This window comes from Fringilla coelebs (assembly GCF_963513975.1).
Source record: "Fringilla coelebs genome assembly, chromosome: 15".
In the NCBI taxonomy this organism is placed as follows: Eukaryota; Metazoa; Chordata; class Aves; order Passeriformes; family Fringillidae; genus Fringilla; species Fringilla coelebs.
Window position 1 is genome coordinate 17,843,056 of NC_140041.1, and position 24,273 is coordinate 17,867,328.

Consider the following 24,273-nt stretch of genomic DNA (forward strand, 5'->3'; position numbering starts at 1 on the left):
GAAAACATTGCATTTTTACTCAGGTCTAATCTATGACCTGGCTTTTTCCCAGAACAGCCAAAATTCCACTGCTACATAAGTGGAAGGAGATGGGGAAAGGAAATCTGGGGCTGTTACTGGGAATTTCTTACAACAAAACACATTGGCTTGGGCTGTGAAGAACATGCTCCCTGTCTAGCAATTCCCATAGTCTTTATAGCACTCCAGCCAAGACACGGAGAAAAAGAGAATGGATATTCCAAATTAATAAGAATCCATCACTGTTTCTCTAATAAGTCAGCCTAAAAGCGGATGTAGTAAAACTTTAATTTATAGCTGTGATTAAAAAGCCTTTAATTGCCTATTTCACAATTTCCTTTCAAAATGTTCTTTGGGAAGCACAATCATTTGATTCCGCTGAGACCTGTGTGCAAATGTTTAATTCTGGTGAAGAACCTGAACTTTCTGTGACCTCCAGAAAATGGAAATTATTTTTCCTTTCCTTGATTTGTTCAGCTCTGGTTTCTTACTGTGAAGATCAAAAAAGCTGTCCAGAGGAGTAAATTCACCACGTGGCCCGGAGCCTGGGGGAGTTGTGCAATATTTGTCCCTCTGCGGAGGGGCTGAGAGTCCAGCCCTGCTCCGAGGAGCGGGGACCCGCCTTGGACAATCCAACACCGCCACCTGCGGGATCGCGGGGCCGGGAGCGGCTCAGAGCCCGGTGCCCGCAGCCCCCGGGCTCGGCACGGCACTGACCCGGCCTTTCCAACAGCAGCGCTTCCCTGGGCGTCGGGGGCAGCGGGGTATCCCGCCTGCAGTAACTGTAATAATAATGAGAAGGTATTCTCCAAATTCTGGGATTTATCCACTCCAGTTATCACCTGGCTCGTGTTGAATCTTCTGCTGTAGGCAGCAGTATGCAGGAATTTCTATAATATATAATTTCTATAATATATAATATGAGAAGGTGGTATTATTATTATTATTATTATTATTATTATTATTATTATTATTATTATTATTATTATTATTATTATTATTATTATTATTATTCCAGATTGCTGGGGTTTATCAGCTGGAATTATCACCTGGTTCTTGTTGAATCTTCTGCAGTAGGCAGCAGTATATAGGAATGTCTAAAGAACCCCTCAAGTGCAAAACCTCCCCAGTCTGTGGCTGCTTTTACCCAAGGGCGTTGTTCCATCCCCTGGCACAGCTCAAGCCTCCTTTTGGGCTCAGATTTGGAATCCCTTTAACACTTTAATGTTGTACAAAACCAGAATGGGGTGTGAGGCTGAGCAAGGGGAGCATCACCCCAAAGATCCGGGGGATAACCCCAATATTTGTGAGCTGTATAAACATGAACTGTTGATGATGAAATGTTGTTGATGGGGAGAAGCAGGTCCTGGGGATCTCCTGGGGTTGGACACGGCCAAGAGCAGGTGGAGAGGGAGGTGGTGGGGCAGAGCTGGACATGGACAATGAACCCCTGTGCCCCGGGCTGATCCCAGCGGCAGCAGGAAGGGATGGCAGCTGTGCCCTCAGGTGAGGCCCCACCTGCAGAGCTGCCCCAGCACAGCACAGGGCTGGGGCTGCTGAGCCAGGCCGGGATAAGCGGGGATGGAGCAGCTCTGCCGGGGGAAAGGCTGGGACAGCTGGGATTGTTCACCTGGAGAGGAGAAACTTTGGGGTGAGCCCAGTGGGGCCTCACAGGGCCTGAGGGAGCCAACAGGAAACACGGAGAGAGACGGTTTACACCAGAGCGGCCCTGGGCAGAAAGAGGCCATGGGCGGGATGAGGCACCTGCCCACACTTGCCCCCTCCTAGTCTCACCTGCCCTCACCTGCCCTCACCTAGTCTCACCTGCCCTAACCTAGTCTCACCTGCCCCCTCCTAGTCTCACCTGCCCTCACCTAGTCTCACCTGCCCTCACCTAGTCTCACCTGCCCTCACCTAGTCTCACCTGCCCTCACCTACTCTCACCTGCCCTCACCTAGTCTCACCTGCCTTCCTCTGCCCTCCCTCACCTGCCCCCACCTATTCTCACCTGCCCTCACCTACTCTCACCTGCCCTCACCTAATCTCACCTATTCTCACCTGCCCTCACCTAGTCTCACCTGCCCCCATCTAGTCTCACCTGCCTTCCTCTGCCCTCCCTCACCTGCCCTCACCAGGTCTCACCTGCTCTGACTGACGTCACACCAGAGAACTACAATTCCCAGCATGCCCCGTGCGCGCCTCTCGCCCATTGGCTGTCACTGCCGGAAGCGGCTCCTCGTGCCGGGGGCGTGGCGGAAGCCGGAAGCCGGAAGTGCGGCTGGTGCGGGTGAGTGTGGGCCCGGGGCTCGGGGGGACCCGGCGGGGCCGGGGGCCTGATCTGCACCGTCCCCTCCGCTCCGGGCAGCGCGGGGCGGACACTGCGAGCCGGGAACGGCGCCCCGGGGGTCGTGGCGGGGCTGGAGGGGCCGCGCTGGGCCAGCCGTGCCGGGTGCGGGGCCGGGCCCGCGGGGCTGTGCCGGGACCCGAGCTCGGCAGTTCCCGCACTCACGGGCGCAGTGCCCCAGCCCCGTGTCTCTACACGGGACACGGAATCCGGAGATGTTGCCCCCACCCCGAAGGATCCGAGTTTCCCTTAGGGATGTCGAGAGCACTTTAAAGATTTGTAAATGTGGATAAGAGAAATTAAATCTTTAAGTACACGTAGATGTGTGTAAATAGGCAAAGGGAGGGGGCAGAGCAGGGCCAGGCTCTGCTCCAGGGCCCAGCAGTGGCACCAGAGCCACGGGCAGGGGCTGAGCCCAGCAATTCCCCTGCCCAGGAGGCAGAACTGCTGCCCTGAGTGCCCAGCCCTGAGCAGAGCCCAGAGAGGGGCTGGAGTCTCCTCCTGGGGGTGTTCCAGAGCCACACGGACACCCCACTGTGCCCTGGCTCTGGGAATGTGGGGGGGACCCAGTGACCCCCTGTGGTCCCCTCCAGTCTCACCCCCCAGGTGCTGGGATTTGTTTGCTGAAAAACGTTAATGATGATTATTGAGTGTCGCTCCTTTCTCATTGCCACAGCCCCTCCCAGGAGCCCAGCATGGAAGAATTTAAAGCTGCAAGCCCACCTGTGGAGTCTCTGAATCGCCTGAAGCTGTCGGATCAGAAGACTCCAGAGACTGCCCCCAGAGATGCCCAGCACCCCCAGAGCCTGGGCAGTGGCTGTGCCCCCTCCCCAGGCCAGGACCCCACAGAGGAGTGTTTCCATGACTGTCACGACTCCTTTGGAGCCAAAGGAGCTGTGCTGGATGATGAAGGGAGCGTTCAGGATGACGGGAGTAGCTCCAGGAAGCAGACAGAGCTAGAGGAAGAATACTTGCTAGAACTAGAGAAAGATATGCCAGAGGAAGAGAAACAGGTAATGCAGAGCACAGTGCTGGTGTGAAATAATCTGTGTGCAATGGTCTGTGTGCAGTCAGTGCCTGGAGTGCTCTGGGGCTGACACAGAGGCACCCTTAAAGCCCTTGAGTGGTTTGACTGTTCTAAATCCCCTCTTTTAGGTAACAAGTGTTTGTGCCTTTCCTTGCTGCTCTTACTCCTCACGTTCAGGGCAGGCTTTGTGTGCCTCGAGCTGTGGGTGGGGTGGCTGTGACTCAGAAATTGGTAATTTCAGCAACAAAACTCTCCCTGTTCCTGCTGTCACTGTCTGTGCATCCCTCGGTTTCCCCTGAGTGCCTGCAAGGTGCCTCTCCAAAGCTCAGCAGGTTTCAGATGAAAGGTTGGTTATGGGAATCCAGAGAGCAGGGGTTCGGTTGGAATAGATCCCTGTGCTTTATTGGGACTTTATTCAAACAAAACCACGTTAAATGTGTGAGTTTGATTTCACTGCTGTCACATTGGACAAACTCATCCTGCAGCAGGGAACAGACAAACGCAGGTTTTCATCTGTGGAACCAATCTTTGTGTAAATATAGAAGTTCCTTGAGGGAGAAAAGCAATATTGGGGAAGGACAACATGGGCTAGAGTCTCCTTGGAGTAGGATTGAGACTGAAAGTACTTGTGGTCTGTGCTGGAGCTAGTGGGAATCCCTTTGGATCTCAGTTTGGGCTCTGAATGGGCAAAATGATGCTGCCAGTTGTAATCCAGTAGTGAAGAAGGGGGGGTGGCAGTGTCAGGAGGTGTTCTGGGGCATCCTTTGGAGGATTTCAGTGCAAGCCCCTGCCCAGAGCCAGGGGCATCTCTGGCACAGCCCCTCTGGCTCCCTGTGCTGCTCTTTAACTATCCTGGAAACTTTTGTCCTGTGTTTAATTAGAATTTCCTTTATTGCAGAGCCCTGAGCATCCTGGAGTCCCTCTGGGAAGTCAGGGTCTTGTTGCAGCTGTAGGAAGGAGTTTGTTTGATTTGGGGGTTTTTGCCCAAAACAGGGCATTCTCCAAATGCATCTCTCAGGTGCTGAGCAGAGGGTAAAAATCCTTCCTTGACACAAAAATCATTTCATTGCCCTTGGGTTTTTTCCAGTGTGAGTGAACAGTGCCTTTTTTCTCCTTGTGTTTATTCCTGTCCAATGAGGAGCACTGTCATCATGAGTCACACTGGGGCTGCAGCACCTGCCTGGGACTTGAGAGCTTCAGAGAAAAACTGCTGAAAATTGGGGGGGAAATTGTTCTGGAGCTGAGCTCTGAAAAGAGCAGCAAGCCTGGCAATTGGCTGTGTTAATTTTCCTGCTGTTCCTGGTTTGGGTGTATTTTTAGATAATCATCTCATTTTGCACATGGATCTTTGCCTGCTGTCAAATGACCAAAATAATTGGGAGTGTTGAGTCTTGGCACTCAGCTTTGTGGAACTCCACTGAAAGGGGCTATGGGAGTGCAAAACAACAACTGCTTCAAACTGGGAAGGTTTCCTCAGAGAAAGGCTGGAGGCAGCTGCAGCTCTCATCTTTCTGCAGGTTTATTTCCAGTGATGTTGAGCAATTCTGCCCTTCAGGGTGGTTTGTGATTTCAGCTACCCAAACTGAGGGATTGTGTCTCTCACCAGCACCACAAGTCCTGCATCAGCAGGTTTTTATGTTCCATTGAAAGACTTCTGAATCTTGCAGGTTTTCAGATGTAGTTGTTTTCTCTAGCAAAGTATCGCTGGTACAAGCAGAGCTGCAGAACTCTGAATGCAGAGCAGAACCAGGAGCTCAGACAGTTGTGACAGCCACTGGAGTGGCCCCTTCCATGATCTCTCCCTGGCCAGGTCACTCCTCAATTGCTCATCCAACTCTGCTCCTTGTACTTGCTACTGATGGCCATGAATTTATTTTTCAAAGTGAAACATTCTGTATATTCTGATTATAAAAGATTCTGTTAAATGCTGCAGCTCTTAAGGAAAAGTCCTGCAGTCCCAGTCTGAAAACAGTGCTGTACATTCATTTACTCAGAACTTTTTTAAACCTTTTAAGCTTCCTTCCAGTGACTCAAAAGGCTGGGTTTTGTTTTGTTTTTGAGAAGGGCAATGTGATTTTTTAATTTTTTTTTTATTGCCGCTGCAGCAAATGAGACAGAAATAGTCAGGAGTGGTTTTTGGCTGCTGAGGTGGGGAGCAGCCTCTCAGCAGTCCTTGCTGGGTCATTGTGAGCACTCAGGGGCAGTGGGGCTCTGAGGGTGGTGGCTCACAGGGAAATCTGGCTGGATTTTTTACATGCAGGGCAGTGCTGGTTGAAGCAGGCATCAAACAGCAGCCTGGTGCTGGCACCTGGGGAGATGGATTTGATTTGGCTGCTTTTCTAAAGAACAAAACCTCCCCAGGAACTGGTGCTGCAGCACCAGCCATAAACTGTGAGCTCAGGGCACAAGGAGAGCTGGGTGTGAGCCCTGCTCCAGCCAAGCTTATGGAGTTACACCTCCTGGGGTTGGGGGTTTTGTTACAAAACACACTGCTGTGTTCAGCAGCTGGAATAAACAGGCCCTGTGGAGTGGTGTTCAGTAAAGGGCTGTAGGAAAAGCTTCTGATTTATTCTGGAGATGCAAAGGCAGATCCTGGGCCTGGCTCTGGGTGTTTCAGATTCCAGCAGCTCAGAGTAAAACACTCACCTGTGCAGAGGCTGCTGCAGAGCTCAGAGGGAAGGAGCCAGCGAGGGATTGTGTGTTTTCTCTAATTACATTTCAAGAGCCCCATACAGGGAGATTTCTGATGTTAAGCAGCAGGATTCCTTCCAGGGAGACAGCAGGGATACCCTGAGAAATCCTCTGTGAACAGAGAAGCAAAATAAGAACTTGCAGGGATATTAAGACACAAACCTGTAAGAAGCGTTCTCAAAAGCAGAGCCTGGTTCCTTTCCTGGGCTTGCACCTCTGAGGTTTTTAAGGATTGAAATTCACCTTTGCAGGGTTTGGTTGTTGTTTCACAAGGCTGCTGCTGCTGCCTCAGCAGAGGCACTGAGCAGCAAATTGCTTTTGATGCATTCCAAGCAGATTTTTCTGGCTGCTTGTCAGTGACAGTGATGGCTTTGACGTGGGGCTGCTCTGCAGAATGACTCTGAGGACACCCAGCAGCTGTTGCAGGGTCATTGTTCAGCCTGGCCAGCCCTGCTCTGAGGGCCACCCTTTCCTGAGTTTATCCAGTGCAGGACTCCCAGTCCCTCAGCTCTTCCATCGTGGCAGATGCTGTCCTGTGGCGAGCACTTCAGCACCTGGCCTCTAATTTTGGATATGGAAGCCTGTGTTCTGTGAGACACTCAATAAATGCTCAATATTCCTCCTGAGCAGTTCCCTCTCTGGCCTCTCCATGTGTCCTGGATTCGCAGCTGGCTGAATCACAATTCCTGTTCTGACAGCAGGAAATGGGTCAGCAACACAAGCAAGAGGAGATTCTTGAGGAGTGTTGTGAGCAGCTCCGTAAGAATGTGGTAGAACTGAATTTAAGAAATAGGATTTTTGAGTGATGCCTGAGATTCTTGCTGGGCTAAACAGTACAATTTCCTTTTTTTAACCCCCCTGTTTTCTGCAGGCTCTAGGATATGTTAAGAACATTGGCTTAGTGAAGACATTTCCTTTAAGCTGCCCCCTCCTCACCCTTCCTTTCCACCCTGTGCCTTTGGGTTGATCCCATTGTTTTCCATAAGGGGAAGCTTCTGTATAGAATAAAACATCCTGTCACATGTTCTGAGTTAAAGCCTGGAGAAGAACATTTGGGCAGTAAATCTGTATCTGCTGGAGTCATTAATTGCAAGAGCTGGTGAGAAGAATTTGAATAAAAGCTGGAATTAGAATCTCCCTGTGTGATTTATAATTCTTTGAGTTTTAAACAAACAAAACTCTTCTGCTGAGTGGCAATTTAGTAGGAAGAGGGAAAATTCTCCCTTCATGTCCCTTTGAGTGCTGCTGTCCTGTGTTCAGTTGTGCATTTCTGTGGCAGGGAGTGCTGCTGTCACATCCAGGCCTTTCCCCTGGTGCTGATGGGTTTGTGGGCAGCTCCTCTCCCTGCCCGAGGCTGTTCCTCTGCACACCAGGGGTCAGTGGCACTCTTGTCACTCAGGAAGGGCCACACTTAGGCTGGGCTTAACTGGAGCTGGCAGGGAGGGCTGTGACCTCCTTCCCTGGTCTGGCAGTGCTGCTTCCAATTCCATGGGATTTGGTGGTTTGGTAGAAGGAGTAAATTCTTTTCCATGGAATCCCAGGGAGCAGGGCCAGGCCAGGTCCATCCCTGCCATTGCCCTGGCACCTCCCAAGTGCAGGTTTGGGGGTTTGGGGGTGACTCCAACCTTGAACTGAAATCCAAAGCCTGGGATGCAGGATAGAGCAGTAGCTTCCCAAAACTGCAGGGGGAAGCAGACAGCTGCTAATGAGTGACTGAGGAGTGAGACTGGCAGCTGAAAAATGCATTCCTGATCTGTTTAAAATTCCAGTTTGTGTGCCCCTTCTGAACTGCAGGAATTTGGATGTCCCTGGTTTGGGTGACCTCCCCAAGGGACTGAGGGGCAGGCTCACTGGCAGTAGAACCTCTCCAGAACTGGAGCCAGGAACAGTTCCCAGCAAAGGGAAGTCAAGGGATCGGTCCCACCACAGCAGCAGCCAGAGGAAAGGTTGTTGGCAGTGTCACAAAATGAGGCTCCCACTGGCTGCTCAGGGATTTCACTTCAATGTGCTTTCTGTTGCATTGCTCACTTCCCAAGGAAACAGGCAATATGCAGGTTGCTGCCTTCTCTAATAATGCTGTTATTATTATAAAAATTACATTTAATATCTAAATAAAATTTATTTTTAATTATATAGTTATAAATAAATTCTATAAAATTCTATTTTATATAATGTTTTTCTTGTTAACCCTGAGTGTTTCGGCAGAGCAGCTGAGGTGCAGGCACAGTGTGGGATTTAGGTTTGTACTTTGTCACCAGGCCAGGCTGTCCCTTGTCTTGACTTGAGATCATCTCTACCAGCCCTGGCTTTGCCAGGCAGGTTTGGGTTAAATACTGATTTTTTCTGAGTATGGGATTGGATTTCAGTATCCAAATTTAAACATTTCTAATCAGATCCTGTAAGAATCCTCACCAGTTACATTCAGTTATTTCTTCTGAACTTCAAAAAATATTTAAACCACATCACAATCAGTACCTGCCATGCAATTTGTCATCTTTGCATTACTAAAATTCACAGAAACCCCCAAACCTTCAGATTTTGCTGCCACTGAAGAGCAGAAAATCCTTCAGTGGGGAGCTGTGGCTGCCTGCAGGGCTGTGTGTGAGCAGCCCCAGGGCAGGAGCAGGCCAGGAGGGCTTTTCCTGGGATTCTGAGATTCAGGCTGACCTCATTCCCTGCCAGGGAGGGAGGGGGGCAGCTCCTGGGCTGTTTGGGGGACACTGGGGGACACTGTGCACATCCCTCGGGACTGATCCCTCCCAAAGCTGCTGGGAATTCACCAGGGCGGGGCTGGAGTGCTTTGGGGTTTTCCCTGGATCTGAACAGCTTCTCCCAGCCTCCCTGCAGTTCAAATGGAAATCCTAAGAGTTCTGTGCTAGGAATTTCTGTTGCAGGAATGTCTGGATGGAGGAATAAATAATGCATTTATTTCACACCCAGCCTGCTTTGCAGGGCAGTGCCTTTAGCATGTGAGGGGCTCATCCATTTTTCATGCTCTCACATTTGGTGGAAAAGCCAAAGGAATTGGCTTTGAGATGTTGCTTCTTGGTCAGTGCTACCTGAAATGCAAATCCATCGATGTGCAGGAGGTTCCCTGCAGACTTCTTTTCAAAAATACTTTGGCCACTCAGTTTGGAAGTGCAACCCATAAGCCAGGGATTTGTTGAAAATGTTGGTCAGGCTCTCACAGAAATGCAAGTTTTGAGCCATTGCTGCTTTGCAGGGAGCAGAATAAATTACAAAATCATACACAGAGCTCTTAAAAGTGCTGCTTTGTTGCTTTGTTGTTTTTCCTTTTAGCCCTTTTTTAATATAAAGCTTATTCTTCTGAAGCTTTCTTGCTGCAAATCGCTTTTTATATTAGCATTTAATGCATAATTAGGGTAAACATGTAATATTTTAAAATAGTTTGGATAAAATGAAACAAAATATTGATTATACAGGTGAAACTTTTCATCCAGCATCCCTTGATTCCAGGGTTTCTGCCTCAGGACTGCTGTGAACATGCTGTAGTTGTGTTGATGATAAAAATCCTTTCATTCTTGTGGAGCTGTAACTGAACCCTGTGCAGCAGAGAGTGCTCGTGGCACTAGAGGCCACTTCTAAATAGGTCATGAGCAATGAAGTCAGTGGGGTTTGTGTTTCAGGCAGCCCTTCCCCTCACTGAGGGCATCTGTGGAGATCTTTCCAGCAGGATCCTCATCTCAGGCCTGCCCTGTGCTCACATGGGGCTGCTTTGTTCAGTGCCACGAGAGGTTGGGATCATTGTCACCCTTTGTGCACTGCAGAATATTTAAAATGCCTTTTTGTGGGTTCCAGGCAGGAATTTCTGTCTGTTCCCTGGAAAAATTGAGGTGTAGCAGTTTCCCATTCCCGTGCTGGGCAGCAGAGTTCTGCATTACACAGAGATTTGGGATTTTCATGCAGCCTGAAGTGTGGAATTTGTCTGTTCATGTTTGGAAATCACCTAGTGTGTCCCTTGGGGTGTTGTGGAAGGGCTTGGGGGTTTGTCAGCCCTCCCTGGGCAAAGGCACTTCCTGAATAATTGGGCATGGTTTTGTGTGCCCTGCCTTTTGTGGGGCTCCTTTAAGATGTGAGCAGTGATGGCTATTGGAAAAGCTAATAAATAGGCAATAGCAACAAATGTGATGGTCTGGGCATGTATCAGAGGGGTCAGATGAGATTCTGCTGAGGAATTTCATGCCATGACTCAGTGTTCTTCCACTGAGGATGATCTGTTCTCAAGGTGTGCCAGTGGTCAGGGGAATCAATTCCCAAAGCCACAAAAGCAGGAGGGAGAACCTGGGATTTTGAGCTGTTTGTCAGCTCCTTGGCATAGCTGGGAGCTGCTGCAGTGCTCCACACTCTGTACTATATTTAGCTGTTTCCAAGGAGATGTTCTGTGTGATATTGATAATTGCATTAATCCTTGATTCACACAATCTGCAGGAAAGGAAACTGCTCCTTTTCCTACTGTTGGCTTTTTAATTGCTCAGTGATCTGTCATTTACAGACACCTCCATTGAAGTCCTTTGTGTGCTGGGAGAAAACCCAGTGCTCCAAGGATGGCTTTTGTAGCACTCCTGAGCTCTGTGGTGTTCCTGCCCTTGCCTGCTTTGTTTCAGTGTGCAGTGTCTGCAGTGTCGGGGGTGGCAGGGATGGCTCGGGGACATCCTGGGTTTTCTGTGTCACAGGCTGGGAGCCTGAGCCTGGCCTCCCCTTGTGCCAGGATGTTCATGGTTGAGAACACAGCTCTGCTCACACGTGCAGTTCTCACTGCACAAAGAACCTGCTTCTGGGGCTTCACTTCCTCCCCCTAAGAAATCTTTCAGGGCAGAAATCTTTCTCAGCCTGGACCTTTTCCTTGTGCATCTCTGGAAATAACAAGAATTGCTGAGGTGGAATTATTTAAAGCAAAACTTGTGAGACTTTACATTTGAAATATATTCTGCACAGTTGACCTGCAGTGAGTGAATTAAATGGAGTTGGAAAGGAGAAGCAAACAGCCAGTAAAAGCTGATGTGTTGGGTTAAAGCATGGAATTCTCCATGGATGCTCTCCCTGCATCCTGGTGGCTGTGGAGTGGAGCTTTTTAATTGCCTTGCTGTTACACTCCAGTGTTTCATAGATATAGAAAGTATTTCATGTCACAGGGTCTACAAGCAGATCTTGGCAGAGTTAAAACTCTTCAGGTTCTGTTTTATTCTGCTTTCCTTCCATACTTTATTTGGAACTGCAGCTGACCTAGTTGCTCATTTCAGTGAAATACTCTGAGACATTGTCTTTCCTTTTGTAGAAAAGAAGAAAGGAGAGCACGGGGCTGAAGGAGAAAGGAAATGAGCACTTCAAGAAAGGAGGTGGGTTGGTCATGTCTGGACACTCTGTGGGTGTTAGAGAATCCCACATTAGTACTGAGCCATCGTGGGGGTGCTGCAGGAAGCTCTGAGGAAGACCTCACACCGTCCTTGTTGAATTTTATCACCTCTTGCCTTTTTCTTCCAGCTCTAGAGAAGAGACAGAGCTGTCAGAGCTCCTTTAGAGTTGTTTAAATCCAAAGGTTTGGATACTAAAGCAGGATTCCCATGAAAGCTGAGTGTGTACATACAAAACCATGGATTTTGGACTGCCTTCCAAGAGCCAGGATTTCTTTCACTGATCAAAAATGGCTTCCCTGAGGTTCTGAGTTGAGTTGATGGTTGTGCTTAGAATTGAAGCAAGATCTGGGGCTCTGTAGTTGTCTTGTACCTTTATACATTGATTTTAGTGAACAAACAGAAGGGGGGAAGTGGTTTTGACACCTGCCTTTGATTGAATCTGCTGTTGGTGGAGGATTCCCAGAGAAAGCAGGAATTGCAGGTTCCTGCCTCCCTCAGTCAGCAGGACACAGGCAGGGAATCTGTGTGCCCTGAGGAGCAGGCAGAGGCTGGAGATGCCTCATGGAGTCCTAAGGGAACACAGTGCTGGGGATGATCCCCAGCTCTGGAAGGCATCAGACAGGGCAGGAGGGAAGTGCTCAGCCCAGGAGAGCCACAGGCCTGGAGTGTTGCTGGAGTCTCACCCCTGGCCTCTCCTTGATCTTTCAGTCAGGTGAAGATGATGTGGCCATAAAAGCTCCCTGCAGCTGCTCTGAGCAGTGCAGTGACAGCTTTCAGCACTTCATCCAAAGGGATTCCACCTCTGCTCAAAGAGGAAACAATGTCAGGGATGGGAATTACATCCACATCCTGCTGCACTTGTTGCATTCAGCTCAGTATATTCCTGCTTTTATTAGCAAAATTAAGTAAATCCCAAAATACTCAATTGTATTTATGAACTCAGTAATGATCTTTGAGAGCAGCTACTGATTCTGGTGTCACATCACCAGATACTGAGAACTGTTTCCCAAGGAGCCTCAGCCATGGGGTTCAGTGGTTTGAAATGAATGGTTTGGTTTGGGTTTTGTTGCTCTGCAGACTATGGAGAGGCAGAAGACTCCTACACCAAGGCCCTGCAGATCTGCCCAGCTTGCTTTCAGAAGGACAGGGCTGTTCTGTTCTCAAACAGAGCTGCTGCAAAAATGAAACAGGTCAGTGCTGGTTGCATTCTGTGTCACACTGGACTGAGTGTGGCACAAATGCAATTGTGAAGTGATCAGAGCCCTCCAGGACCATCCCCACCCTGTCCCCCCCCCAGAGCACTGAGTGCCACCTCCAGGGCTGGGGACATGAAGAAATATTACTTCAATCTAACAAAACTGTTTTGTGTTCTAGGACAAGACAGAGGCTGCCCTGAGTGACTGCACCAAAGGTACTTTTTCCTCTCTGTGCTGTCCTTGTGCCAGATTTTTGTACATAAATTGTGTCATTCAGTGCCTTTACTGCAGAGCTGTAATTTTGGGCATAAGGGTCTTTAAAGAACTGAGCAGAAAACACCTGATTTGTATTACTTATTTTGTAAAATGTCTGTCAAACCTTTCCTATCTGCAGTAATTTACTTTCTATTCTCTTGTACCATAAGGCTGCAGTTTGTACTCGTTTTTAATAGGAAAGTATTTTCTGTGGAAACTGTTTCCCACACCTGTGATTTCAAACCCACTTCCACCTGCTATCCCCCCCAAATCCTGGTTTAATCCCAGCTTTCAAAGAACTCTGAGGCTTTATAGAGTTAACAGCATTATCAAATCCCTTTCCTGCACAGCTTTTGCTTTGTCACCAGGGCTTATGTTCCCCTGTTCCTGCCCTGCACAGTTCTGTCTCTGCACCTTCTGGTGGAATCAGTTCAGCTGTGCTTTGCTTTATTGCTTCCACCCACTCACCCACCCTCGAGTGTTTGTTAAACTCCCTGTGACAGCTGGGGAAAAAATCCAAATTACCAATCAGAGAACTAATCCAGTGGCTGTGTGCCAGCCCTGCCTTCACAGAAATGGGAGCTGTGCTTGCTGAAAGGGCTCCTGGAGGTACCAAATCCTCCCTGGCCTCTCTCACTGGGGCTTTGCCTGGTTTTGGAGCTGCTGCTTTCTGAAAAACACCTTGAATTTTGCAGTGGCTCAGAGGGAATCGATGTGCTTTGAGCAGGGAGACTTCAGCTGCCAGGGCCTGACACTCCCCAGGGACTGGAGCACAGCAGAGCAATTCAGTCACCTGCAGCTTGCTGACTGTGCCATTGCCTTTGTCCTTGCCAGAAGATAAACTGGAATATTTATCTGGATAATCTGAGATTTAATTGTCCCCAGAACCATTTTAATGAGCTGGGAATTGCAAAATGGACAGACCTCTTTCTGTCATGAAAAATCTCTCACAGTCCCTCTTTCTGAGGTGAAATCTTTCACATTCCCAGTTTTTATGGTGAAATCTTTCACATTCCCTCTTTCTGTGGTGGAAAATGGATGAAGGAATTCTTGAGGAATTACCATGTGGAGGTGACTGCTGAGTTTAGCATTCAGTCTGAACTGCCACTGCAAAGAGCCCTGGCTGCCAAGGGAATGAGGGGAGGAAGAGCTGAGATTCAGTCAGGATGCCCCTCTGCCAGCTCTCAGGGCTGAAATCACTGTTTGTGCATTCCCAACACAACCTGAACTGTTTGATATTAAATTCAGAAGAGCTCCAGAAATTCTCCTGGAGTTTGTCTCCACTTGAACTGAGATAAGCGTGGCAAGGCTGATTTTCCCCGCTGTGTGTGTCTGGAGGGATGTTTAACTTTAGCTGCAATCTAATAATAGCCACTTGTTAAACACACAAAAACTGAAATATCTTGCAGGTCCTTAAAGTTTCTGTAGCATCACTTAGAATCCCTGCATGGATAGGATTGCACATTTACAGCTTTATGATCATAAATCACTTCCATCTGTGAGAGGTTGTGGACATTAAATGAAATATGATCATGAGACTGTCCCAGGCAGCTGCTTCTGAATTCCAGCTTAGCTTTAAGCTGTGCCTCTGCTTGATCCTGAGTTACATTCTAAGGACATCTTACAAATGTAATACACACTTGAGAATTCATTTGAGGTCTGAAGAAATGTTTTAAGTACAATCCTGGGCTTTGCTTTTGTTTTGCAGCTGTGGAATTAGACCCTCACTATGTCAGAGCTTTGCTGAGGAGAGCAGAACTCTATGAAAAAACAGAAAAATTAGATGAAGCTCTGGAAGATTATAAGGCAGTCCTAGAAAAAGACCCCTCAGTTCATCAAGCCAGAGAAGCTTGCATGGTAAGCTTGAGCCTTTCAGTGAACTTTGGCCTAACTTAGTTATCATTATTTTGGTTCAGCTTCACAGCAGTGACCCTGCAATGGATTCTGCCTCAGAAGGAAAAAGAAACTCACGTGCATCACCTGCAAATTTGTCTCTAAACCCACTCTGAATATGTTGTTATAAAAATATTCTTGAAAGGCTTAATTGTTTTAAGTCTCCTTTTGGGAAAATAAATCATTAGCAGTGATTGTGCCCCCCTTTTCCCCACACTGTGGTGTTGTAAGTGACAGATTAGGAACAGCTTTTATGGCATATTAGGCAAGAAACCTTGCCTGGAATGATTTCCTGGGGGACTGGATCAGTTGCACTGATGGCAGAAAATATTCTGCTTAACTCTGTGAGTGCTGTTGGTGGTGAGGGGTGACCCCATAAAACAGCTGAGCTCCCATAAAGGACCTGGAGCTGGGCAGGGGCTTCCCCTGGGCCAGGAGCAGCTCCCCAGGGAATGGGCACAGCCCAGAGCTCCAGAAGGGTCTGGACACTGCTCCAGGGATGCCCAGGCTGGGCTTGTTGGGTCTGTGCAGGGCCAGGAGCTGGGCTGGATGATCCTGGTGGCCTCTCCCCACTGAGGATAATCCAGGATTCTGAGTCAGACCCTCAGGGCTGGCTGGTTCTGTTCAGGCTGGTTGGAGCCCCAGCACTGTCCTTGGACCCCTGCAGAGCCAGGATGTTCTCCCAGTGGCTTTGCCCTGATGATCCCACAGCAGAGCCCTTGCCCAGCCCCAGCAGGGAATCCCCAGCAGTGCTGCTGCTCCTTCAGGCCCAGTTCAGAAAGCTCAGTGTTTATTCCTGATTTCTGTGCCTGGGCAGTGCAGAGGGTGGGGTTCACCCCCTCCTGGTCCCTGAGCTCCCTTGGCCAGGCAGAGCCTTTGGCTGCAGAGCCCTTTGGACAAAATGCCCTCAAATTACCCTGCCCTGGCATTTGGTCTGCTCTGCCTTCAGCTGGTCCTTGTCAGATTTGAGGGAAGAAGCAAACTATTGAGACTGAAGCTTAAAACTCCCTTCTTGAAAACCTGTTAAGGAAATCCTGACAGCTATAATTTTACACTTTTCAAATATTCATCATACATCTCTAAATTTCATAATGAAACCCCCCAAGTTTCAGCTGTTGACTCCACATGCCTGGTTATGTCTCTAACCTGGAGGATTTGCTCTGTTGTCAGGTAAAAGTGTCTCTGCCTTGCAGGAATATCACTGGATCTTTTCCCCCTCAGTGGCAATGAAAATGATGCCTCAAGGAAATCTGCAAATGGGCTTCATTCACAGCTAGAGCAAATCTTCCTCCTCCCTGCCCACAGGAATGATCTCACGCTGCTCTAGGGCATGTCATGACCCTGTTAAATGAGAGATTAAAATATTAAATGCACAGTAGTTCTTTGATTCCTGATTTGGTACCTGCTCCAATACTCGAGCACTGTTTGTATTTCAGGAGTGCAGAGCTGGGGTTCTGATTTCAATCCTCAGTTATTTTTGACTTTTTCAATGCCAGACTAAGCAGTTTGGAATTATCATGTTTGTGCTCAAATCACCCCTATTGCTGATTTCCCAGAAAGTTTCATTATATGGAAGCAGTGGTTAGGTTTAGGTTTTCACAGGTGTGTAACTGTTGGGAGAATTTCAGCCTCCACACAGTTTTTGAGGGATTCTAGGGCAGCTGAAGAGATTTCCCAGAAGCAGCTGTACTTTGGGATAAGCATCACAGACACCAGATAAAAATGGGTGTCCATAAGGGCATTCCTGGAGTGGGAGATACTGAGGCTCTGCATTAGCAGTGTTCAGAGTCTGGAACTGCACACCAGGATTTGTGTCTGTCACTGCTGATGTCCAAAATGGGAGCATTAGTGAAAGCAGGGATCTGATTCCAGTTCTTCTCTCTCTCCACAGAGATTACCACAGCAAATTGAGGAGAGGAATGAAAAATTAAAGAAAGAAATGTTGGGTGAGTAGCATGTACTTCCATAAAAACCTTCATAATCTACTCAGAAAAAATGCATGAATAGAATCTCTTGTATAAAATTTAAAGGAGGTAAATCTGAAAGGAAATATTTGTTCAGTGTTAAACAAAACTCCTGATTTCTTTGTAATTCTCAATTGCTTGGTTTCACCCTCAGTAAATTTGAGATAATGAATTCTGCCATGCAGAAAAGGCCATGAGTTCCATTTAAAGAAAGAAAACTTAAAACCTTCTAAAACAATTTCATATTGGTGTATGTAGGAGCTGGGGAAGGTGGTTTGACACAGCCCAACTGTTCAGCCCTTTCTCCCTGCAAATAAGCCCTCAAAGCAAACATTCCCATGAAAGGGATAAACCAGCTTTCACTAAACCTGTGCCTAAAGGAACTCCCCCAGCTGGAATAACTGGGCATGTTTGATCTGGGGGCTGAAGAAATAAATGTGATTCTTTCTGTAGCATTTCCAGCCCAGAGACCTCCAAGCATTCATGTTTGCCTTGATTGATTCAGCATTTCATTGCCTTGATTGATTCAGCATTCATTGCTGTTTGGTTGGAGGCTGAATTGGACCTAGCCAGGGACCACCAGGAGTGGAATTACCATTCCTAAGGCAGTGTTTGGCTGCTCTGCAGAAAATCAGGTTAAACAAGCTCAGCCTGTCTTTCACACTGATTCTTGGTATATTTGGGAAGAAGAGACTGTTTCAGCTTATGCTGATGTTTTTCTCTAATTTCTTTTCTGCAGCCTCTGATTTGCTCTGGCTTTGTTCTGCTCTGACCTAGCAGAGTGTCAGTGAGGCTTTGCAGAGCTTTACAGGATCAGAGCCTGCTTCCCCCATTGTGCTGAGAACAAGCCCCAAATAAAGCAGGTTAAGGGTGGTGGGGCTATAAATAAATGACAAATGCAGAAAATCTCCGGAAGGATCAGGCCCATTGGTAGGACATGGGATGGGTTTCAGCACAAAGTAATATGAAAATAATTCCTGATCTTTGCTGAACTCTAAAGGGCCTCACTAATCACAAGGGATTTGACTGGAACAGTAAATCCAGCCCCTGCACTGCTGCTTTTTTCCTGGGTGTCAGACTAGGTGGGATCTCTGTTAACAGTGTTAATACTTTAAAAGTAGCAGTTGAGATTTCAAAACTGGGCTGAGCTTTTGGTAACCACTTCAGACTGTTTCTGTTGGGATTCTGGAGAGAGAAATCCCTTCTCAGGGATGTCACACAAGGAGTTCAAAGAGCTGGAGAGCCAGACTGAGAGCAGGGTAGGACAACACAGAACCTGTGTTCCTCCCCAGCCTCATTTGTGGCAGGGTTGTCACAGCTCTGGTTAAGTGGCAATGATGGTGGCTGTGGCTGTCACAACAAACTGAGGGGTTTCTACAAAACATTATCCTGAAATGAAGTCAGGAATGTGGGCAGCTCCTTCTCCTGAGTGTTCCAAGGTTGCCTGTGTGCTGTTGTTAGGGGAGGCAGTGGTGATGCCATGGAGGAAGGAAACACTTCCAAGGTTTGCAAAGTGCTGCAGCTCTGTCTGAGGTCAGGAAAGCCCTGGAGAGGGGCTTGGATGGAAGTTCTGGAAGGTGTGGGAGAAGAGAAACTTGATGGAATGTGGTGGTTCCGAGATTCCTTTGGATTGTTTTGTTGTACAGTGAATTTGTTTGGAGCTTTCCCACACTTTCTGATGGCATTTCCCACTGCCAGGATGGACCTGGCTTGTGGCACTGTGGCTGGAGCTGGGTGACTGGGTTTGGGCAGTGCCAGGGGGACATTCCTGCCTTCCCAGGGGGCAGCTCAGGTGCCTGGGTTGTATTCCAGACTTTTAGGCTCCAGCACAGCAAGTCTGAGGCATCCTGATAGTTCCAGGCCAGGCCTGCTGCAGGAGCACTGACTCTAAACTGAAATTAGGAACAGTGTCCCAGTTTGTGCTTTGGCTCCTTTGGATATTGAGCTGATCCTCAGTCAGTGAATTGGCCTCTCCTGGCTTTGCTGAGCTTTTATTCTTTCAACTCAAGCAAGGCCTGGGTTGCCCAACCATCTCCCACTGTCATGGAACTGGAGCTGTGTACAAACAAAGCCAGATAAAAGGAGTGCATCCTCCTCCTTCCCAAGTGTGTTTCCTGTTTCCCAGGGCTGCAGCTCATTTCTGTCAGAGGCTGAACCCCCTGTGCAGTGCTTGTGTGTAAATAACCCAGAGCACACATTCCTGGCTGGATTTTCCTTCTGGCCCACGTGACTGCTGAGGTTGATGCCACCAGAAAAATCCTGGTTTGTGGCCAGGCCAAGCCCACTGGTGCTGTGTGTCCCCAGGGATCTCCTTTTTGCAAGGCTGACAATTGTATTTCAGTTCTTGCTGTGTTTGATCAGCTCCTCTGCCACTGAAGTTTGCTCAGGATGAAGGGAGCCCTGAGCTCACACGAGAGAGCTGGACTTGGAGCAGGAGAGGTGAAATCCAAGAGGCTTTTCCCTCTGTACTTCCATGAGCATCCTCTGCCCCAGTGACTGAGGATGTGAACAGTGACCATTTTTTGGGGTGTTTTGTGTTTCTCTCCTTAAAGCCAACGATTTGCAGTCTTGTTTAGAGGCTTTTATAATTATTGTGATATGTGGCACCACTCCTTTGGGGAGAGGGTGTGAGGAGAGGGGAGCTTTGTAATGGTTTTAGCAGTCTGGGGGTCAGAGCTCCTCACCTGCCCAAAAAGGGATTTTTCCAGCTACCTGAGATCAGCAAAGACATTTATCAGGCTTTGTGCCTAAAGAATTATGGGGGTTGTTTGGGTTTTTTTTTCTATTGACAGTTATGTTGTGTTTGCAGCTGAGCTGCTAAATCCCAACCCTGCACAAGGTGATTCTAAGTAGTTAAATCAGAGCCAAATTACAGTTACAGTTCAGTCCTCATTTACCATTTAGGGAAGGGAGAAGGATTTGCCCTTGCTCTTTTAATTGCTTAAAAATGTTGGTAATACAAGAAGTTACACAGAGAAAAGACCTCATCAGGAAATTTGTCTTTTCTCCAAAAGAATTCTTTACACAAGCAAGATGGAGCTTTTCAACTTCCAAACCTCACATTAGCACCAGCAACTAAGCCAGAATTATTGCCAGAAAGACTGAATAGCAATTAATTTTGGCTGTTACATCTTAATGTAAATTGTGAGTAATCTTTTCCTGCATCTGCCTCTTTCAATAGGGTGTTGAATTGCAGTTTAGGTGAGTAATGAATCACAGACTTCTGAGCCTAAATTGATTTTTACAGTTCTGTTTTCTTGTTAACCTCTGAATATTTGCTTTGGTGAAAAACCTGAATGTGCTGGAGTTGCAGGTGGAAAATAAACAGGGTGTGTTTGAAAGAAAAAGAGCAAAATGTGTGAGAATAAGGGCAGAGGGAGGAGAGGGTGACCCTGCTTGGGGACAGGGAGTGGTGGAGGCTGGGCAGCCTCTGCAGCTGAGTCCCAGCTCCACGTGGTGCCTTTTCCTTCCTCCCAGCACAGGCTGTGAGGGAGCTTTTCTTTAGGAGGGGGTTGCAGTTCACTACAGCCCTTAATTTAGGGCTGAAAGGAGCTGTGGGAGGAGGAGACAGAGCTCCCCTACAATGCTGGCTCTGTGTGTGCCAGGACAGCAGCAGCAGCTCTGGGCTGGAGTGCCCGGAAAAGCCAAGGCTTTCTTCTGCCTCATTAACAATTAATTCAGTGTGGCTGCCCCAGAGCCTGCCTGGGGAGGGACAGAGCAGGAAGGTGAGCTGAGATGTGCTGCTGGAATTATCATAAAGCCCCAATCCCTGCTGTGCTGGGGAGCTGCTCCAGCTGCAGGGTGGGTCCTGAGGCAGTCAGGGGGTGTTTATGGGTTTGGAAAAAAGCATCCAGGTCCCTGCAGCTGGAGTAAGCCTCTCCAGTGTCCTGCCAGTTAAACTGTGCTCTCCTGCCCAGCTGCAGGGCTGGGGGGCTCCAGCCATGCCAGATTCTGCAGGATTCTCCACTGAGACACTGCTCACCCCAGACCTGAAGCTCAGCCCTTACCAAATGTTTGTCCAGAAGTACAAAAAAACCTCTTCATGTCACTCAGACAGATGCTACCAAAATGGTTTTATAGCCAAAATGCTTTCAGGGTGCTGCATAAAGGGATGAATGTCATAGTTAATTTATCTTAAACAGGTGTACCTTAAAAAAACAAAATGTACAAAGAGGTTAATCCTACCTGAGCTGCTGCTGGAGTGACTTTGGCCACATCCCTGAACCACCTCATCTGTGAATTCCCATTTAAAAAATCAAGTTGAAGGAAACTTGTGTCTCCCCACTCATTTGCTTTGGTGGGCTCAGGGGTAAGGTTGTCTTTTTCCAGATACTGGGAAGAAATCCTTCCCTGGCAGGGTGGGCAGGCCCTGGCACAGGTGGGCTGCCCCTGGATCCCTGGCAGTGCCCAAGGCCAGGCTGGACACTGGGGCTGGAGCAGCCTGGGACAGTGGGAGGTGTCCCTGCCATGGCAGGGGTGGAATAGATGATTTTTAAGGTCCCTTCCAACCCAAACCATTCCAGGATTCCACTTGCCCCAGAGGCCCACCCAGGTGAGGTGAGCACAGTGCCAGGGGGTTCTCAGGACTCCAAGCCCCTCCAGGCAGGAATAGCTGTGGCATTCCCAGGTGTTGTTCCAGGCCCTTGGCTGCTGCAGCTGCTCAGTGGATTTTCCATGGCAGCAATTTCTGTTGTCACACTCAGCTCCCAGCAAAACAAAACACATTCCCTGAGGATCAGTGCAGCTGGGAGCTTTTGGAAAGATGGGGTTTGCCTGGGGAGGCAAACCTTGAGAAGGCTTCAACTTGTCCAAACTTCCGCTTTTCCTTTGGGAAATCTACAATTCTGCATTGAAACCAGGAGGGAAAGAATGTTTTTCTTTGAAAACTGGCCATCTTCTTCCCTTGTGTTGTCATGCCAGGGGTTTGTGTTTGGGCAGCAGTGAAGTTGTTACCTCTGCTTCCTGTTTCACTTTATCTATTCTGTAATTTCTATATAGGATCTTTTTAAAGGATGTCCTTTTGTTGTCCTTTCCCTCTTATAGCTGTAGCAAGATCCATTTTCTAGAGTCAGGAATCACATGTGGTCCTTATACTGACAGGACTTTATTAACTGTAATACTCTGTGGATATTTAACAGTGATTTTTAATTCCTGCTAAGAGCCTAAATATTAACAAAATGCAGAGATTTCCTCAGCATTTACCTGTGCTGGAAAAATCAGCAGGGCTGGGCTGTAGCTGGGTGTAATTCCATGGGATTTTCCTTTGCTCTGCTCTCACAGTGTTCTCTTGGAATGTCACTGCAGGCAAACTGAAGGATCTGGGCAATTTGGTGCTGCGTCCCTTTGGCCTGTCAACAGAGAACTTCCAGATCAAACAGGATTCATCAACTGGCTCCTACTCCATCAACTTTGTTCAAAACCCCAACAACAACAGATAACATGGATTCAGTGTGGCTCTGCACATCCCGTGCCAGGATCCAGCAAACCAACACCCTCCACCCCCAGGGCAAGAGGAGACTCAGCAAACTCATTTCCCAGCTTGTGAAATTATTTGCAATGTGGATGTAAAGCAACTCATTCAACTTCTCATAGTGATAACTGTGTCCAGTGTGTGATTTATTCTTTTTTTAATTTATTTTTTCCCCTTCCCTTGCGGTGTTTGGCTTTTCCAAGAGGCACTTCCTTGGTTTGGCCCACTCAGTGCTGGCAGCAGCAGCTCAGGGGAATCCAAAGGCTGGGACAAAGGCTGGTGGTGTCCTGGGGATGGGGAGATCCAGCAGCAGCACTGCCCCACCCTCAGCTGGGTGGGACTGGCCCCCTGGACACAGCTCTGCCCTGGAACCATGGATCTTCTAATAAACGCTTGGTACTTCTGCTCTTGGGCTTGTGAGGTTCTTGCCTGGGCTGAGCCCTCCCCAAGGGGAGTTTGGTGTTGAAGGTCCCACAGATAACACCTGGCAGGACATTCATAGGAAGCAGTGGGGTTTTTGGTCCTGCTTGCAGCAGTGTTGTCATTTAACTTCATGCCACCCTTCCAGCAGTTTATTTACTGGGTATTAATTTTTCTGAAGGCAGCAATGACATTTTGTGCCTCCCTCTCCATCTGCACACCTTGTAAAAGTACCTTCAAGTGAAATGTGCTTGTCTGAGATCCATTCATGTTGCAGGGATGCACAGGAGTTGATTGCAGAAGGTTTCCACAGCAACTGGACCTTGAGAACTTGGAAGTGTTTCTAGAATGAGATGACCTCTGAGGTCCCTTCCAGCCCAAACCAGGCTGTGATATAAATAATGCAAATATAAATATATATGTATATATATTTATATGTTCTGTTGTGGTGGTTCATTCGGGTTTGGGAGAAGGTGCCTTTTGTAATTCCTGCTTTCCTGGGGTTTATCAGTGCTGAAGTGTTTACATTGGAGTCAGATTCTGCAGTTGTCTCCATGCAGATTTCAGTACATGATTTAATTAAATAATTAGCAGTGGCTGCCTTGGCTATTGGGTGTCATCTCCAATTCATTTCAGGAAGTCTCTGTGTGTCTGAAATTCAGGAGCTGTAGCCTTTCACTGAAAGGAAAAGCCTTTCCAGGCACAGCAGGTTTGGTGCTTTAATGTCATTTTTGTCTCTGCAGCTGCACAGAGTTGTTTTGATTGTTAAACTCTGTCCTGCTGCATTTTTAGTTTAGTGTTAGTTTAGAGCTGGGCCTGGGGATGGATCAGCTGTGAAACCTCTGCTCCCCGAGCTGAGCTCTGCAGGGAAGACTCAGTGGCTTGGGATTAGCAGAAATGTTAATAATCTTCCCTAAAACCTGGAGCAGTACAGAGCAAAGGTGCCCAGGCTGCTGCAGAGAGCCCTGGGCAGGGCTGGGCTGGGTTCAGGGGCAGGCCCCAACACCAGCTGGCTCTGGTTCCACTCACCTGCAGCATCCCAGCACACCCTTCACATGGACAAAAGTGGAACCACTTTGGAACTACCCTGGATGCTTTAAATTTTAATTTTTTTTTTAAGTCTTTAACATTTCCTTGCTCTGACCAGTGGGTTTCTGTCCCTGCCCACACTGTGCAGTGTCACTCACCCGTGGCTGGCTCTTGTGCCCAGTTACCAGTGGCCTTTTCCAACCTGCTGCTTCATGGACAGGATTTCTGTTCCTTCCACTCTGTTCCTGCTTCACCCCTTTGAAAGCCTGGGGAGCTGCAAATATTCCTTCTCAGCTGGAGACTGGGGAATTTCTGGGAAATAGAAGCACAACAAAGCTTTTGAATTTCCTACCTGCTGTGCAAACACATCATCAAATCATTGTGCAACTCCCCTGCAGGATGCCTGATGTGCACCTGGAGTTTCCAATGAAGGGAAGGGCAAAGGAAGCAGGACTGCAGCTGATTAGTGTTTGTAATTTAATTGGATTGTGTGAAAGTCACTGGGAGTTGGGCATGCTGGTACTGAGAACTCAAACCTCCAGGTCATCCCTGCCTCCTCAGGGCCACTCTCCAGCTGGACCAGAAACCTCT

The 24,273-nt window shown here is 48.1% G+C and overlaps 1 protein-coding gene across 1 annotated transcript; it reads left to right on the forward strand.

Moving 5' to 3' along the window:
• Positions 1-2,274: 2,274 nt before the first annotated feature.
• On the forward strand, positions 2,275-23,165 carry TTC1 (tetratricopeptide repeat domain 1). The gene is made up of 8 exons (XM_084215746.1): positions 2,275-2,305; positions 3,039-3,375; positions 11,377-11,437; positions 12,533-12,645; positions 12,830-12,866; positions 14,615-14,763; positions 16,691-16,745; positions 22,068-23,165. Exons 2-8 carry the CDS (start codon positions 3,058-3,060, stop codon positions 22,199-22,201), a joined length of 867 nt encoding a protein of 288 aa, XP_084071872.1. The 5' UTR covers positions 2,275-2,305; positions 3,039-3,057; the 3' UTR covers positions 22,202-23,165.
• The last annotated feature ends 1,108 nt before the right edge of the window (positions 23,166-24,273 follow it).

Coding starts and splice junctions, on each gene's coding strand:
- TTC1 (XM_084215746.1), top strand. CDS start 3,058: ATGGAAGAATTTAAAGCTGCAAGCCCACCTGTGGAGTCTCTGAATCGC. Junction 12,646..12,829: donor CTGCTGCAAAAATGAAACAG/GTCAGTGCTGGT, acceptor TTTGTGTTCTAG/GACAAGACAGAGGCTGCCCT. Junction 16,746..22,067: donor ATTAAAGAAAGAAATGTTGG/GTGAGTAGCATG, acceptor ATGTCACTGCAG/GCAAACTGAAGGATCTGGGC.